The following is an 18,541-nucleotide window of genomic DNA, read 5'->3' on the forward strand; positions in this document are numbered from 1 at the left end:
TGACTCTAATGCAACCTCATCTAACCCCAAAATAATGTTAAATTGAGGTCACCTCTAACAACAACATTTGAGTGCTTAAGACAATCCTGGCATTATTTTAAGTATCTTACATAAATTAAGTTGTTTAATTTTTGTGATGACTCAATAACAGAAGGACTACCCACATACCCACTCTATAGGTGGGAAAACTGAGACATAGGAAAAAAAGGAAAAAGTAACTCACCTAAAGTTCTACAGGCACAGCCAGCCAGCAACAAGCCCAGACTTTGAACCCAGGTGGTCCGCCTTTAGGAGTAGGAGTAAAGGTCCCTGGGCATTTCCTTAGGAGACAGGAGGACAGGCTGAGGGTCCCTACAAGCAGCAGCTCCAGACACAGGGCTCCTCAAAGCTGCAGCCCCAGCGACCATGAGCCTGGTAGTCCTCCCTGTCTGAGCTGTCACTTCCCACCTTCTCTCATAGCCTCTAGCCTTGGGCTGGTGAGACCGGTCACATGGGAGCCGGCAGAGCTACAGTCTAGGACAAGCCCCCACTGAGCCCCACGTGGAATGTTGCCACCTCCTGACGGCCCGGGTAGTAGCTACCATGGGCACAACGCAAGGCGGTGGACACCAGGCACGCAGTTCCCTTCCCCAGAGCCACTTGTGTTCTTATCTGAGAGCCCTGAAACCAACTCTTTTGGAATGACATCCCCCCGGGGGCTCAAGAGGCAACGCGATTCAGTAACCAATTTCACCTTCTGACTCAGACGCCTAAGGTGGCGTGCCTGCACAGTCACTCGGGGGCACTTTTTGTAGCAAATTTGGTCCAGTATTTATTTGGGGGGTGAGGAGAGACAAGAGGGGTCTAGGTCAAGTGAGCAAGAAAGAGACAGGCATTTTTCTCAACTGCGGACTCTGCGGAATGGCATTTTCCACCCAGACAGTTCCACGGGACGCTGACACCATAACATTCTAGAAGAGATGCCAAACCCAACTGAATAATGTTCTGATAACCTAGAGTTTTAGAAAGTAAAGATTATGTTCTCAACGATGTCTAGAATATCCTCCTAGAATTCAGGATCTCACATTCACCCTGGCTACCTTTTTTCTCAATATTGTTCTGCATTCACATGGTGGCCAATGGGGGGACGATCCGCCTATGTGCCGACTCAATAACGCATCAGCAGTTCTTGGCTAATTTTCAGCGTCCAATCTCCTCAAATAATCCCCTTTCGTCTCCTGACGACACCAGCACTCAAGACAATGCGGGAACGTCCCTAGCCGGGTCCTTCTCGCTCCACCATGCCGTCTGGCTGCCACACTAGCCTCCCTGGCTCTCATACTCATAATCTTCCTTCATGTCTATTTTTAGTTTTCCTGGCTCAAGCTTCTCCAGGCCAGTGAAACACAATCCTCCCTCTCCCCTCTGCCTCTCGCTCTGGCGTGCGAGCTGCCGGCAGGAGCCCCCAGGTAAACACCGCCGCTGAAACCCTCTAGTGCTCCTGCCTCGGGAAAACCTCCGACTTCGGGATCACAGCTCGGCTTTTAGGATGGACAGAAGCTGGATGACCTTCTGATGGGCTTTAGCTTCGGGTGTGGATGTGGACGTTTTTCTCTCAGATGACAGAATCACTCCAACTTCCCCTTGGCCGTTGCTTCCTTCCCTTGCAGGTAGCTGGATCTTGTTTTCCTTAAAAAATCTTTTCCTTCCACATTTGCCTGCCATGCCAACTGTCATTAGCGCATCTGTGGCCCCACGGACGGGGGCGGAGCCCAGGTCCCCGGGGCCGATTCCCCAGCTGGGCGAAGGCAAGACCACCGAGGCTGGGGGCGCAAACCCAAGTGGCATCTATTCGGCCATCATCAGCCGCAATTTCCCCATTATTGGAGTGAAAGAGAAGACATTCGAGCAGCTTCGTAAGAAATGTCTAGAAAAGAAGGTTCTTTATCTGGATCCGGAGTTCCCACCAGATGAGACCTCTCTCTTTTACAGCCAGAAGTTCCCCATCCAGTTCATCTGGAAGAGACCTCCGGTGAGTAGCTCGCAGGCGTGGGGTTTTTTTTCCCTCCGAGAAGTCCTCCCCCTCAGCACCTCCCCGCAGCTCCACAGTGTACATGGGCAGGCGGGGGAAGGATCCTGGCAGCCCCGCGGGCTCTGTCCTCAGCGGAGCCCGGGCCCATTCTCACTCTCTTGCTCTCTTTTTCTGAAAAACATCTTGCTTTGTATAAAAGTAATGGGAACTCAGCTTAATTCATCCTATAAAAGTAAGTATCCCTTTCCCAGAATAAGTCTTTGTAAGAGTGCTTCCATTTCTCAGGCTAAAATCATGATATTGCTCCTTAGTTTGTCAGTAGCCATGACTTTCTGCAACACAGAAGCCCTGGAAAGAGGAGAGTAGCCAGCAAAGACCACTTTTTCTAGCATTAAATGTTAGGATGAGAAGGAGAAATCCTAGCAATCATTTTTGTCCACATACCTCACCCCACAAACGAGAAGGGCACACAGAGAAAGTACATCCAGAGAGGGCATGACAGCCCAGATTAAAACCCCTTCTCTTTAGGTAACTCTTCCAGCCTCCAGGTTTCATTTACAGTGATCTATCAGATCAAAAATCCTACCCCCTACTCCCCTCTCTGATCAGACTTCCCATATAACTCTTATTCTTAATTCAAGGAATTTATTGGTCATCTGCTAGAGCCAGAAAGTGGGCAATTGACTGAGGAGACAACAGTGAACAAGAAAGACAAAAATTGGGGCACCTGGGTGGCTCAGTCGGTTAAACAACCAGATCTTGATTTCGGCTCAGGTCATGATCTCAGGGTCCTTGGGATGGAGCCCCACATTGTCGTCGTCGGGCTCTGCGCTCAGCAGGGAGCCTGCTTGAAATTCTCAATCTCCCTCTGCCCCTCCCCCTGCTCACTCCCCACCCCAAGTAAATAAATCTTTTAAGAAAGAAAAATAAAATTTCCTGCTCTCCTGGAATCTAGAATCCTGAAGGGAAGGCTGTCAAGATAGAACGTTCAAATGTTATGGGATCACAAGGCAAGGGGAGCTAACCCCATCCAGGGAGAGAACCGCCCCCCCACACACACACAGGAGATCATTGAACCTGAGGCCCAGTGCTATTCATTAGCTTAATCAAGTTACTCTGGGACCTAGTGCCATTGATGAGCCATGTTTTTCTTTCTAACCTGAGATGCAATGTCCAAGGCTCCTTTCCTCTCCTGATAGTTCTGTGGTAAGGCCTGTGACTGCCCTGAGGACCCTCAGTTTAGAAGAAAGGACTGGCAAGAACTTCATTCCGCAGCCCAGTCCCTGCCCTGCTGCTAGAGGACTGGGACATGTCATATCCCTGTTGAAGTACCTTCGATGACACGGTTCTCCCCTCCCCACATGCCATCAGACTCCTTAGCTGAGCTACAGGTCCTCCCACACAGGCCCCTGCCTACCTGTCCATCTCATCTTCACCCTCCCCCGTTGGACCCCGACACATTCAGCTGCTCTGTTGCTCCAGATCCTGTATCTCAAGGCCTTTGCTCATGCTCTCTGTTTGGAATGACCTTGTTTTTATCTGATCTGCTCCCCCTCACCCTCTCTCCACTGCTCAGGTATCACTTCCTTCAAGCTTTCACACGTCTGTTCCCCATCTGCTGAGAACTGGAACCATTCCTGGTCATCTCTGGACCCTCTTAGCCAGGGAAGGACCAGGCCCACAGTGGGTACTCAGCTGCTGGTGGTGAATGAAAACCCACAGCTGAAGGCATTGAGCATTAAGAGCTAAGGGCAGCCCAGCACTCCAAGGAGGTAGGGGTGTTCCTAAAAGCCTTTTTATTTATTTATTTATTTTTTTTAAGTAGTCTCCATGCCCAGCGTGGAAACCAACTCAGGGCTTGAACTCACTACCTGAGCTTGAGATCAAGAGTTAGACACTTAAACGACTGAGCCGCCCAGGCACCCCCTAAAAGACTTTTCTAATACTACTGCAGTGAAAAAAAAATCTTACAAATGCCGTTTTTAGTGAAATCATTGGTGGATTTTAGTCTTAAAAGCTACACTTGCGTATTAATAAGAACAATGTAAGGGTCTATTATGCTCTAGGCACTACATCAGTCCTAAAATGTATACTGTCATTTTCACTGTGACATTGGGGGCACCAGAAGACCTGTTTCAAACTGTGCTCCCACAACCAACACCCCTTCACGTACAGGTGAAGTGATAAAGGTCCAGAAAGGGCCATCACACAAGTTGATTGACATTGGAACAGTGAAATGATTCCAGAACTTTCTGAAGTGTAAAGCACTTCTTGGAGACCTCAGTTTCCCATGCATTCCATAGACGTCGTAACCTTTACCAGGTTTGAGCAGTCTGAAATGGAGACTGTGTCCTAGGAGAGGCCCTTCCTGCTTTTACTATGTGAGGCACAGAATCATTGAAAGCCAATCTGAGTATTTCTTCATGATCAAGTAGTACTTATTTCAATTGGATGGTGGTGGTGGTGATGGTGATGATGATAAGGGGAGAATTATTCAAGCCACCTATAATTCTAGTTAAGATGATGCTGTACTTTCAGCCTGTCCCTCCTCAAAGAAGAGACAGCCAGGCCCCCTGTCTAGGCACACCCATAATCTCTTCCCACTCACTCACCAGTGCTACTTCATTCTTTTCCTCCTCTACTAGGGAGGTTCATGCATTGAGTCTCCAGGCCAAACTGATTCCTTTTGCCCTTCCTTCTGTGATCTATTTCTAGAATCAGAAAGCAAACAAACCATACAACACTTCCCAATTGTTGAGCCAAATTTTCTTGATAACAAACCCCTAAACAGAAGAGAAACAGGGCCTCTGAGAAACTGATTACTCTTGCCCAATTTCACCAGGGAAATGCAAATCAGAAGCAATGAAATAGCACTTTGTTAGAACGGCTAGAATCCAAAAGACATAGAAGTAAAAATGTGGTGAGGATGTGGAGAAAAAGGAACACTTGTGCACTGTTGGTGAGAATGTAAATTGGTACAGCCACTGTGGAAAACAGGTTCCTCAAAAAATTAAAAATAGAAATACATTATGATCCAGGAATTCCACTCCTGGGTATTTACCCAAAGAAAACAAAAACACTAATTCAAAAAAGCATATGCACCCCTATGCTTACTGCAGTATTATTTACAATAGCCAAGATATGGAAGCAACCCAAGTGCCCACACACACACACACACACACACACACACACACACACACTCGAATATTACTCAGCCATAAAAAAGAATGAGATCTTGCCGTTTGCAACAACATGGATGGACCTAGAGAATATAATGCTAAGTGAAATAAGTCAGACAGAGAAAGACAAATACCAAATGATTTCCCTCAAATGTGGAATCTAAGAAACAAAACAAATGAACAAATAAAGAAACAAAGGAAACACACAAACAAAAAGGCTCTTAAATACATTGAACAAACTGGTGGTTACCAGGAGGGAAGTGGGTTGTGGGATGGGTGAAATAGGTAAAAGGGATTAAGAGGTAAAACCTTCCAGTTATAAAATAAGTCATGGAACTGAAAAGTACAACCTAGGGAATATAGTCAATAAGATTGTAATGTTGTTCGGTGACAGATGGTGACTACTTAATGAGGTGAGCACTGAGTAATGTATAGAATTGTTGAATCACCTGAATGTTGTACACCTGAAACTAATATAACCCTGTATGATAATTATACTTCAATAAAAAAATAATAGTCATAAATAGGGGCACCTGGCTGGCTCCATCGGACGAGTGTGCGACTCTTGATCTCGGGGTCATGAGGCCCAGGTCATGTTGGGTGTAGAGATTACTTAAATAAAAATTTTAAAATAGTGATAATAATAAATCATTACATTTTTCAGGTCAGGTCTTGTTACCACTACAAAATTATCTTTGATTTTTTTACAGACACTTAGCCAAATGTGCTTAACAAAATGTGAATCCTTAGCATGGCCGACTCCAGCTTTTCTCTTCATGAGGAGAATTCGTAAGGAAAAATTACAAAGATTCTTATAATTACAGAAAGAATAATTTCTCTCTGGGGTGGACATGATTGTTGTTTAGTGGGGGGGAAATGCTAGTTTATTTACAAGAGGGAAGGAGCCAGAACAGAAACCCAAGTGGGGTGGGGGAAAAGCCACAGGGCAAGAGACCACACACCCCAGTGACATCCCTCTGCTTGACCTCACACCCAAAGCATCTTTTTTAAGATTTTATTTATTTACTTGAAAGAGAGCAAGTGAGAAAGCACAAACGGGGGTAGGGGGAGAGGGAGCAGCAGGCTTCCCACGGAGCAGGGAGCCCGATGCGGGGCTCGACCCCGGGACCCTGGGATCATGACCTGAGCCGAAGGCAGACGCTTAACCTACTGAGCCACCCAGGCGCCCCAACACCCAAAAACATCTTTACTCACAAACTTGTGAAATGCCTGGGGTGAGTAAAAAGTAACTTGTTGGTAAAAGGAGGAAGTTAGTGCCTTCAGTTACACAGACAGGATGAGCCAGCACACCCAGAGGCCAGAGTGTGGAAAGCATGGTAGTGGGGAAAGAGAGAGGCATACAGAAGCAACTGCCAGGAACCCCCTGAATGCTGGTGGGGGGAGGCTTCTCCTCTCAGAGGCTATGAGGTGGGAGTTCCAGATCTCTGAGGAACTGTGAAGCCCCAGCCAACACCTGGAGAGTGCCCTGCTTAAGAGAAGCTGACACATGGTGCGGCCGCTGTGCAAAACAGTATGGCACTTACTCAAAAAGTTAAAAATAGAACTGCCCTACGATCCAACAATCGCACTACTGAATATTTACCCAAAGAATACAAAAACACTCATTCAAAGGGATACATGCACCCCTATGTTTATAGCAGCATTATTTACAATAGCCAAGAAATGGAAGCAGCCCAAGCGTCCATCCATAGATGAATGGATAAAGAAGGGGTGGGATATATATATATATATGACTTATTCAGCCATAAAAAAAGAAAGAAAGCTTGCAATCTGCAACGACATGGATAGAGCCAGAGGGTATGATGCTAAGCGAAATAAGTCAGAGAAAGACAAATACCATATGTTTTCACTCATATGTGGAATTTGAGAAACAAATCAGCAAATGGGGGAAAAGAGAAAGACGAATTAAAAAACAGATTCTTAATTATCGAAAACAAACTGGTGGTTACCAGAGGGGAGGTGGGTGGGGGGATGGGTTAAATAGGTGATGGGGATTAGGGGTGCACTTGTGAGGTGAGCAGCAGGTGATGTATGGAATTGTTGAATCATTACATTGTACACCTGAAACTAATATTACATTGGATGTTAACTGGAATTAAGATAAAAATTTAAAAAGCCAAAACAAAAAAAAGAGAAGCTGACACTTGCTTTACCATTTTCACCCCAACTTCAAGTCTAAATAATCACCATCACAACTCTTAGAAGTTTATTATATTCCCCAGAACACCAGGAAGATAGTATTAAAACTGCTCTCAAAAATTCCTTATAGGGCGCCTGGGTGGCTCAGTTTTTAGGTGTCTGCCTTCGGCTCAGGTCATGATCCCAGGGTCCTGGGATCGAGCCCCGCATCGGGTTCCCTGCTCAGCGGGAAGCCTGCTTCTCCCTCTCCCACTCCCCCCTGCTTGTGTTCCTGCTCTTGCTGTGTCTCTCTCTGTCAAATAAATAAATAAAATCTTACAAAAAAAAAAAAAAAGAGAGAAAACTATAGGAAAACCCGGGCTGTGTGCAGTGAACCCTCTGTTCCCAGGGCTAGGAGCCCAGTCGCTGGCTACGTAGCTTCTTCTCCCAGGGATATTACTTATCTTTCCTGAACCCAGCTCAGGAGGAGGGCTGCTTGCAATCTGTTTGAGGGTGTCCTCTTCTGTCAGACGGTTTAGAGAGAAGTGGGATCACTGGGCTGGCTACAAAGAGGAAAGAGCTGAGGGCATCCTGCAGAGTGGTTAAGAAAACTAAATTTAGGGGCGCCTGGGTGGCTCTGTCGGTTAAGCGGCTGCCTTCAGCTCAGGTCATGATCCCAGGGTCCTGGGATCGAGCCCCGCATCGGGCTCCCTGCTTTGCGGGTAGCCTGCTTCTCCCTCTTCCTCTGCCTGCCTCTCTGCCTGCTTGTGCTCTCTCTGTATCTCTCTGCCAAATAAATAAATAAAATCTTAAAAAAAAAAAAACTAAATTTAGAACCAAACAGACCTGGTCTGAACGCTGGCTGGCTCAGCCACTAACAAGTCAAATTAGGGGTGCATGGATGGCGTAGTTGGTTGAGAGACCGACTCTTGGTTTGGCTTAGGTGTGATCTCGGGGTCCCACATGGGGCTCCACGCTCAGTGTGGAGTCTGCTTAAAAGACTATTTCTCACTCTCCCTCTGCCCCTCCCCGCCTCAAATAAATAAATAAATAAATCTTTTTTAAAAAAAAGTTTAAATTAATAAATACCCTTAAGATGCCTGGGTGGCTCAGTTAGTTAAGCATCTGACTCAATCTCAGCTCAGGTCTTGATCCCAGGGTTGTGAGTTAAAGCCCCATGTTGGGCTCTACACTGGGTGTGGAGCCTACTTTAAAAAAAAAAAAAAAGTAGGGACACCTGGGTGGCTCAGTCAAATGCCTTTGGCTCAGGTCATGATCCCAGTGTCCTGGGATCGAGTTTCGCATCAGGCTCCTTGCTCTACAGGAAGCCTGCTTCTCCCTCTGCCTGCCACTCTCCCTGCTTGTGCTCTCTCTCTGACAAATAAAAAAATAAAATCTTTAAAAAAATAAAAGCCCTTTAGAGAGTGAAAAGGCAACCATGAAGTGGGAGAAGATATTTATAGCACATCTAACCCCTAAGCAATCAGTATCCAAAGATGCCTACAATTCAAGTTGCAAAAGACAAACTCATTGGAAAAATTAGCAAAGACAGGGATTTCACAGACAGCAAGTAACGAAGATCCAGAAATACATGAATGTATGAAAGATGTTCTGCCTATAACAGGCATAGTGATACTGTCACCACATAGCTGTTCTGAGCTAGCACCCTTAAAGTCCCAGTAGGTGTTCAAGGTAAGGTAGCAATTCCTAGGAGGAGCGACAGCAAAGGACTAGAGCATAACTCAGTGATGAAGGGCACATGCTTCAAAGCCAGACAAACTTGATTCGAATCCCAACTCTACCTCTTAACAAGGTGACCTCAGGCAGGTTACTGACCATTTTCAGGTCTCAGTTTCCTCATCTGTGAAAAGAATATGAAAATCCTTACTTCCATAGAGTTGTTGTAAGGATTAAATGGCATGTTGTAAATGACCTACTGAACACAGTGAATCACTAAATAATGATGGTAAATCAAAGGCAAAATGAGGTACCCCATTGAGAGCCAGCCCTCTCTTGACTCAGTAGTCATGATGGCGCCATGCTGGGCTGGGGTGGGGGAGGTAAGTTCTGGTGAAAGTGTGAATTCAATAAATAATTAGGACTGGGCGCCTGGGTGGCTCAGATGGTTAAGCGTCTGCCTTCAGCTCAGGTCATGGTCCCGGGGTCCTGGGATCGAGTCCCACAGCAGGCTCCCTGCTCCTTGGGAGCCTGCTTCTCCCTCTGCTTCTCTCTCTCTCTCCCTCTCTCTCTCCCTCTGTCTCTCATGAATAAATGAATAAAATCTTTAAAAAAAATAAATAAATAGATAAATAAATAAATAATTAGGACTGCCTCCCCTTATATTCCACAAGACAGCAGTTCCTACTGACAGGAACAGAGATCTAGACATCATAGCAAAGAAGCTGAAATAGCTCATCAGTAAAATGCTGAAAATGGGAGGGGCAGGGACAGAAACAGCCAAGAAATGTATGAAAAGATGCGTTTCCCTGATTATGAAGGAGGCAGAGCATCTTTTCATACATTCATGTATTTCTTGACCATTTGTTACCTCGCTGTCCATTAAATACCTGTCTTTGCTAGTTTTTCTGTTGAGTTTGTCTTGCTCAACTTGAATTGTAGGCATCTTTGGATACTGATTTTTTATTGGTTAGATGTGTTATAAATATCTTCTCGGGGCGCCTGGGTGGCTCAATCGCTTAAGTATCTTACTTCAGCTCAGGTCATGATCCCAGGGTCCTGGGATCGAGCCCCACATCGGGCTCCTTGAGCAGCGGGGAGCCTCCTTCTCCCTTGCTCTCTCTGTCAAATAAATAAATAAAATCTTTAAAAAATATATTTTCTCCCACTTTGTGACTTGCCTTTTCACTCTCTTAAGGGTTTTCTTAGTTTAAAAATTTAAAAATTCTTAATTAAAATCTCTTAATTAAAAGTTCTAAATTAATTCTTAATTTACTAGTTTTTTCCTTTATAGTTAGTGCTTTTTATGTTCTGTTAAGAAAGTTTTCCTTAGGGGCACCTGGGTCGCTCCATCAGTTAACCTCCAACTCTTAATTTTGGCTCAGGTCATGATCTCAGGTTCGTGAGATCGAGCCCCACATTGGGCTCTGCTCTGGGTGTGGAGCCTGCTTAAGATTCTCTCTCTCCCTCTGCCTCTCCCCCTCCACCCTCCACCTCCCACCCCTGCTCTCATGCATGCTCTCTCTCTCTCTCAAAAAAATTAAAATTTAAATTAAAAAAAAGTTTTTCCCAAACCAAAGTCATTCTTCTTTATTATCATTTAGAAACTTAATTTTTCTGCCTTTATATTTGGGTCTATACTCCATCTAGAAATGATTTTTCTTATATAAGATAGGGATCACATTTTGTTGTTTTTCCAACTATTTTGTAATGTTACTTTTTAAACAGATCAAATGTCTACCAATGTGTGGTTCTGTTTCCGCAGTCTCTACCATGTTCCACTTGTGTTTATTGATCTATCTTTGTGCCAACTCCACACCTTGTGCCAACAAGTCCTGACATTCAGCAGAGCAAGTACTCCCAACTTGTTTTTCTCCTTCAGTATTGTTTTAACTATATCTGGCTCTTTGCTTTTCCATTTAAATTTTAGAATCAGGATGTTGATTTCCACCAAAAAATCCTTTTGGGATTTTCATTGAGATTGCATTGAATCAATCTGGGAAGAATGCCTGTCTTGACAATATTGAGTCTTCCTATCCATGAAGAAGGGATATCTCTCCATTTAATTGAGTCTCCTTTAGTATCTTTTTTTTTTAAGATTTTATTTATTTATTTGACAGAGCATGAGTGGTGGGCAGTGACAGAGGTAGAGGGAGAAGCAGGCTACCCACTGAGCAGGGAGCCCGGTGCAGGGCTCCATCCTAGGACCCCAAGTTCATGACCCGAGCCGAAGGTAGACATTCAACTGACTGAGCCACCCGTGAACCCCTCCTTTAGTATCTTTTAATCAAGTTCTTTGATAATTTTCTCCATAAAGGTCTTGAACATCCTTTGTCAGATTTCTTCCTAGGCACCTTTTGTTTTTGTTGTTTTTAGGAAGGGCACCTTTCTTAAAATTGTACTCAATTTCTCAGGCATAAGCATGCATTTGACTTTTAAATCCAATATATTTGCTAAACTTAGTATTTCTAACAATTTAACTGTAGATCCCAAGTTATTTGTCTTAGGTTCTGTTTCTATATAGATAGTAAGGTCATTTGTAAATAATGACAGGACCACCCAGTACATTATGCACAACCGTATTCAGCAACCTAATTCCTGTTTTACTGCACTAAAACCTCCAGCATCATGTTAATAATAAAGGAGATAACAGAATCTGTCCAGCTCCCAATTTTAAAGGGAACTCAATCTTAGTGTTTCGTTGTTGGATAGACTAGCTATAGATTTCTATGTCCTCATGTCTGGGGTATGTTTCTTATAAACTGCTTAGAGTTTAAAAAAAAAAATCCATTCTGAAAACCATTGTCTTTTAACTGAAGGTTTTAGTCAATTTACACTGATTATGAACATTTATTATATACATAACATTATATATATATTTTATGAAAATATATTGGATTTATTTCTATCATATTAACCACAACCTTTCTGTTGATATTGCTTTTTAAATGTTCCTTTTTTCCTCATTCTGCCTTTTCAAAAATGTAATCAAACTGTTTTCTCAGGGCATCTGGGTGGCTCAGTTGGTTAAGTGTCCAACTCTTGATTTCGGCTCAGGTCATGATCTCAGGGTCATGAGATCAAGCCCCACATCAGGCTCCGTGCTGGGCATGGAGCCCACTTAAGATTCTCCCTCTCCTTCTCCCTCTGCCCCTCTCCCACATAAAAAACTTTAAAAAGTGTTTTATTTTTTTTTCTTTCCACTATTTCGGAAGTTATTGACTATTTCTGTTTTTTCAGTGGTTGCCCTAAATGATTAACATACATTTCATCTTGACAAAGCCTGAAATTGATCAATAGCTTTATTTTCCTCATAAACAGTATGAGGACCGTAAGGCACTTTGACTCCAAGTACTCATAATTTTAGTTCTATATTGATTTTACAACCTTAAAAAATAGAAAATACTACAGTTTTTAAAACAGTCCATATTCGGTCAGATTTACACATTCGCCAATTTCTTTTTTCACTGTTCCTTCTTGAGTCTTAGACTTTTCCTCCTAAAATAATTTTGCTTTTTCCTAAAGGACCTTGTTTAGAAGTTTCTTTAGTGAGTGTCTATTTGTAGTAAGCATTCTTAATTTTTATTTGTATAAAATTTCCTCTCACTCATGAAATAGTTTTCCTGGGTAATCAGTAATAGGTTGATCCTCATTAATATCTTCTGGCTTACATTATTGCCAAAATGAGTCATTCTAATTGGTGTCCCTTAATAGGCCATCTGCCTTTTCTCTCTGACTGCTTTTAAGATCTCCTCTCTATGGTATTTGCAATATCTCTATGATTTGTCCCAACATATATTTCTATATATCTTTCCTGTTTAGTATTCACTGGAATTCCTGAATATGAGGATTGGAGTCATTGCTCAATCCTAAAAATTGCCTTAGAATATTAATTCTTTTCATATTTTCTATTATCTTCTTCTGAAACTCCAATTAGATATATGCTGAACTTACTTTGCTCTATCCCAAGTATCTCTTAACCGTTTTTCTCTTTCTTTTTAAAAAATTTCCCATATCTTTGATTCTCTGTGTGATATTCTAGGTGATTTCTTCTGCTCTCCCTTCTAATTCACTAATGCTCACTTCAACATCACCTAATCCAATTATTAAATTATTAAATTTCACTGTGTGAAACTTAACTGGATTCTGGTTCAAAAAAAGCTGCTATGGGGCGCCTGGGTGGCTCAGTCAGTGAAGCGTCTGCCTTCGGCTCAGGTCATGATCCCAGGGTCCTGGGATGGAGCCCTGTGTGGGGCTCCCTGCTCAGCGGGAGGCCTGCTTCTCCCTCTGTCCCTCCCCCCACCCCCGCTGTGCTCTTGCTCTCTCTGAAATAAATAAATAATTTTTTTTAAAAAAGCATCTATAAAAAACATTTGGAGAACAACCGAAGAAATTAGCGTATGGATATAGATCTTGGATAACATTAAAGAATAATAGTTAATTTTCTTAGTGATAAGGGCATTACAGTAGGTAGGAAAGTGCTCTTGTCCTTAGGAGATGCCTGCTGTATCCCAAGTATACTTCTAAGTATGTAGGTGTGCAGTGTCATGATACTGTCAACATTCTTTCAAGTGGTTCAGCAAAAAAAATAAAATCTATATATACCTATATAGACAGGTAAAACAAAGATGGCAAAATGTTAACAATAGTTGAATCAAGACATAAGCTCTATGGATGTCCATTCTTTAAACTTTTCTGTAAGTCAGAAATTTTTCATAATATAAATATATAAATAATATAAAGTAGAAAACTATGAGAGTAGAAATTTAAATTTTTAATAGCTGGGTTAAATATAAAATCAAGGAAATCTAGTATGTAGAACAAACAAAAATAGGAAAATACAATAAAACTAGAGGAGGTTTAACATCTGATTTTTAGAAGTTTCAGAAAAAGAAAGGAAAAAGGAAGGAAGGGAGGAAGGAAGGAAATAATTGAAAGGGAGAGAGATGTCAAAGAAATAATATAAGAATATCCCAGAACTGAGGGCAAAATCTCTATATTGAAAGGAGTCACTAAGTGCTCAGCAAAGAATTAAAAAAAATAAACTCATACCAAGGCACACAAATGTGGCTTTTGGAATTGAGGACGGGAGGAATAGGAGGGAAGGGTAGAAAACCCGAAAAGCGGGCGCCTGGGTGGCTCAGTTGGTTAAGCGACTGCCTTCGGCTCAGGTCATGATCCTGGAGTCCCAGGATCGAGTCCCGCATCGGGCTCCCTGCTCAGCAGGGAGTCTGCTTCTCCCTCTGACCCTCTTCCCTCTCGTGCTCTCTCTCTCTCTCTATCTCATTCTCTCTCTCAAATAAATAAATAAAATCTTTAAAAAAAATAAAAAAAGAAAACCCGAAAAGCTTTCAGAGGGAAACAATAGGTCACACACAAAGGAATGTTCATCAAGTTATACCATACTTCTCAACAACACCAGATGCTAGAAGCAATGAAACCATGACTTAAAATTTCTGAAGGAAAATGCTTTTCAACTTAAAATACCTAGCCAAATTCTCAATCATGGGCAAAAGTAGAAAACAGAGTTAGCTGGGCAAGGACTCAGGGGGACTGACCTCCCACGCACCCTTTCTTACAAAGCGGCAAGTTGTTTGCCAGTCCAGTCAAGGAGTAAACGAAAGAAGAATTAAGATCTGGGAAATGGAATTCCACCCAGAAAGGCACAGTCAGTCCCAGGCCACAGCTTCTAACCTGGAGGGCAGCCAGTCCAGTCTGTAAGGAGAACGAGGCTGCAAGGGAAGGCCTTGTGGGGAGAGCAAAGGAACCACTAGGTTATCTGATGAGTTTAAGTATTTGGAGAAACTGCTACTGAGGAAAAGTATTGATAGATACATAGAAAATCAGAAAATTATAAAGAATAAGAGAAAAGAAGCATTTCTACAGAAAGGACTCTACAGCATAACACTTAGCTAAGAAGTGAACAATATTCACCTAATCATACTCAAGTAAATTCAGAATTTTAATTTTACCAAAATTTGTGACATAACTATTTGGGGAAGATGGTGGGCAAAGCATAATGTGAGAAGTCTAAATCTCATTTGTCAAAATAGGAACTCTGCTGATACTTTCTAAAAATAATAAATTAAAGGGGCGCCTGGGTGGCTCATTCGTTGAGTGTCTGCCTTCGGCTCAGGTCGTGATCCCGGGGTCCTGGGATCGAGCCCCGCATCGGGCTCCCTGCTCCGCGGGAAGCCTGCTTCTCCCTCTCCCACTCCCCCTGCTTGTGTTCCCCCTCTCGCTGTGTCTCTCTCTGTCAAATAAATAAATCTTTAAAAAATAATAAAAATAATAAATTAGGGCCACCTGGGTGGCTCAGTCAGTTGAGTCTCCAACTCTTGGTTTCAGCTCAGGCTGTGATTTCATGGTCCTGAGATCCAGCCCCATGTCGGGCTCTGCACTCAGCATGGATTCTGCTTGGGACTCTCTTTCCGTCTCCCTCAGCCCCTCCCCACTGTGCTCTCTCTCTCAAATAAATGAATAAATCTTAACCAAAAAAAGTAAAGAGAGATCCATGATGAAAGACTGGACTCTTAAAAAACAATAATAATAAATCAAAAACTAATAATAGAAAGATATTATTTAGGGGCGCCTGGGTGGCTCAGTCGGTTAAGCGTCTGCCTTCGGCTCAGGTCATGATCCCAGGATCCCAGCAGGATCGAGCCCCGCATCGGGCTCCCTGCTCAGTGGGGAGCCTGTTCCTCCCTCTCCCTCTACTCTTCCCCCCGCTTATGATCTCTCTCTCTCTCAAATAAATAAATAAATAAACCTTTAAAAAAAAGATATTATTTAGAAACATAGAGGTAAATCCCAAAAGAAATTGCTAAAAGAATTAAAAAGTTGGGGCGCCTGGGTGGCTCAGTCAGTTAAGCGTCCGACGCTTGATTTCGGCTCTGGGTCATGAGATCAAGGCCCAAGTCGGGCTCCACACTCAGCACAGAGTCTGCTTAAGATTCTCTCACTCCCTCTCCCTCTGCCCCTCCCCCCACTCACTCTCTAAATAAATAAATAAACAAACAAATAAATACATAAAATCTTTAAGAAAAAAGAATTAAAAGTAGCTGTGTCTGAGGAGAGGAATTTGCCGGGCAAGAGACTGCTATTCCTCTATGTACCTTTTGTATTGTTTGATTTTTTTAAAACTTTGCTCATGTATAAATGTAATAAAAATATACTTATTTCTTAAAAGAACTGGCCTCAAAAATTATACTGAGCTATTACGGTACTCTGCAGTGCTAATGTCATGGATTCAAACCCCAGTGGACATAAGAATCTCCTGGGATGCTTCTTTAAACTGGAGTCCCAGACCCCTACCAAGAATATGTGAATCCTTAGGTCTAGGGTGAATCCTGGGAATCTGCTTTTTAAACTGGCATCCCAGGTGATTCTGATGCAGGTCGTCCAAAGGGCACACTCGGAGGAGCCCAGAGTAGGTGCAGGCCGGCAGGAGTCAGTGACTGGACAGGGGCAGCATCCCCCGAGGGGGCAGGCTGCCAGGCCCCGGGGTCCACCTGCATCGGCTCCCAGCTCTCGAATGCGAGTTGTCCATCGAAGCATGGTGAAACTTTGAAAAAGCTGGGCTTTCTTGTGGATGTAATTCTGACACACACGTATCCTTCCTTCCCCACCCACGTTCTCTGCCTCAAAGTTCCTGAATTTGTAACCGTGGAAGTCTGTCTGTTGCCACAGGGCCTACTCTAACCGGGACTTGCGTTTGAGGTTGCGTTACCCACCCTCCACAGATTAGAGTCCCTGAATGGCCAGTCAGGGTCTTTGGGGGGATGGGGCAGGGACGTCAGGAGAATGAAGGCTTCATTAACCTCAGACAATGGCTTGGAGCAGATTCCTTCTATGCATTCAGCAGCCTGTATAGGATTAGTGTATACAGCATGTTTCGAAGGCCCCATGCTGTATCCCACTGGCCGCCAGTGTCAAAGGCATGAATGCCTTTTGCTGAGGCAGGGTAAGCCTCTCAGTAACTATATTTTTTCTTTTTAAAGAAAGAATCCCAGCAAGGCCGATGGAAGTACCCTAAGGGTCTCCAAGCCATCGTGGCCTGTCCTGGAGCTGTCCCTGGCTCTCTCGCTCCCCTTGCTGGCTCGCTCTCTGGCTGGCATGGTGCTGCCCCTTGACCGTGGGCTCAGGGGCCTCCAGCCAAAGCTGCTGACTCTGACCACGGCCTTTCTCTGGGCTGTGTTCATTTGCATCGCGCTGCTGAGGGTGGAGGAGCTATATAGGCTCCGGCCCATTCACGGGAGGATTAGGCCTGGACTGAGGGCGCAGGGGGAGAGAGGCCGCAGTGAAGGCCCAGCTCCTCTCCCTGAGCGGTCACCATGCCCTACCTGCTGCCAGGATTCTTCTGTGACCGCGTGATCAGGGAGCGGGACAGGAGAAATGGAGAGGGCACCGTCACACAGCCCCTCAAGTTTGAGGGGCAGGATTTTGTTGTTCTCAGACGACGGTGCCTAGCTCAGAAGTGCCTCTTTGAAGACCGTGTGTTCCCAGCAGGTGTTCAGGCCCTGGGCTCCCATGAGCTGAGCCAGAAAACCAAGATGAAGGCCATCACATGGAAAAGGCCGAAGGTAGGGATGGGAGGGACGGACGGGGCTTCAGGACTCAGTTCTTGGGGACAGGATGTCAGGTGGTCCAGAGCCTTGAAGCTGAGAATCCACGACCTGAGCAAGTGGCTTATCAAGGTTCTCTGACCCGTGTGCCCCCAGAAACTGGATATGTTATTTTCTATTCCTGAACTAGAGGTTATTATAGCCCTTTAGAGGCCTCTGAGCCTGTAAATATTTTTAAGAGAGCTAATGCGCTGGCTCCAATTCGTAGTAAAATAGTAAGGCATAATTGATGATCAAGTCTTCTTGAGGGCAGGTATTCTGGGGATGGGAAAGTGGAGTGGCTAAGAGCCCTGAGGCTCACAGTTGCAAGGAGAGTTCCACGAAAGGTGGTGAACAGTTAAGAAACAGCGGCTGTGGGAGGCTGGAGACGCCTTGGGAACCTTGCGCCTAAGGCTGGCTCATTAGGGATGCGCCGCTTCTGTTTAAACAGAAAGGTCCGTGCTGACCAGCCAGGCTTCTCACAATGCAATATGGTGCATCCACATTTAGGATTATGTGTTTTCTCGGAGAACTGCCTCCTTTATCATTATGTGATGCAACTCTTTATCCCTAATATTCTTTGTTATGAAGTCGGCTTCGTCTGAAATTAATACAACTACTTCAGCTTTCCTCTGATTAGTGCTAGCATGGCATATCCTTCTCTAGCTACCCGAGTCTTTATGTTTCAAGGGAGTTTCTTGTAGACAACATATAGACGGGTCTCCTTTTTTATCCACGCTCACAATCTCTATCTTTTCATTGGCGTATTTAGACCATTCCCGTTTAAGTTATTATGATGCGGCTAGATTCCTATCCACCCTGTTTATAACTGTTTTCTGCTTGTTAACAATTGTTCTTTGCTTCTCCTCTCCCCCCTTCTGCCTTTTCTAGTAATTTAATATTCTTTATGATTCCATTTTATCTCCTCTCTT

General features: G+C 43.9%; 1 protein-coding gene across 2 annotated transcripts in view; it reads left to right on the forward strand.

Annotated features, from left to right (window-relative positions):
- Positions 1-1,702: 1,702 nt before the first annotated feature.
- CAPN3 (calpain 3) overlaps positions 1,703-18,541 on the forward strand; it is a 48,175-nt gene continuing 31,336 nt past the window's right edge. For both annotated transcript variants that reach the window (XM_025883634.2, XM_025883636.2), the window contains exon 1: positions 1,703-2,011. In XM_025883634.2, coding sequence (XP_025739419.1) covers positions 1,703-2,011 — 309 coding nt within the window. The remainder of the gene's footprint in view (positions 2,012-18,541) is intronic.

Source organism: Callorhinus ursinus, unplaced genomic scaffold, assembly GCF_003265705.2.
Source record: "Callorhinus ursinus isolate GAN/ISIS: 27379988/994484 unplaced genomic scaffold, GSC_fseal_2.0 scaffold25, whole genome shotgun sequence".
Classification (NCBI taxonomy): Eukaryota; Metazoa; Chordata; class Mammalia; order Carnivora; family Otariidae; genus Callorhinus; species Callorhinus ursinus.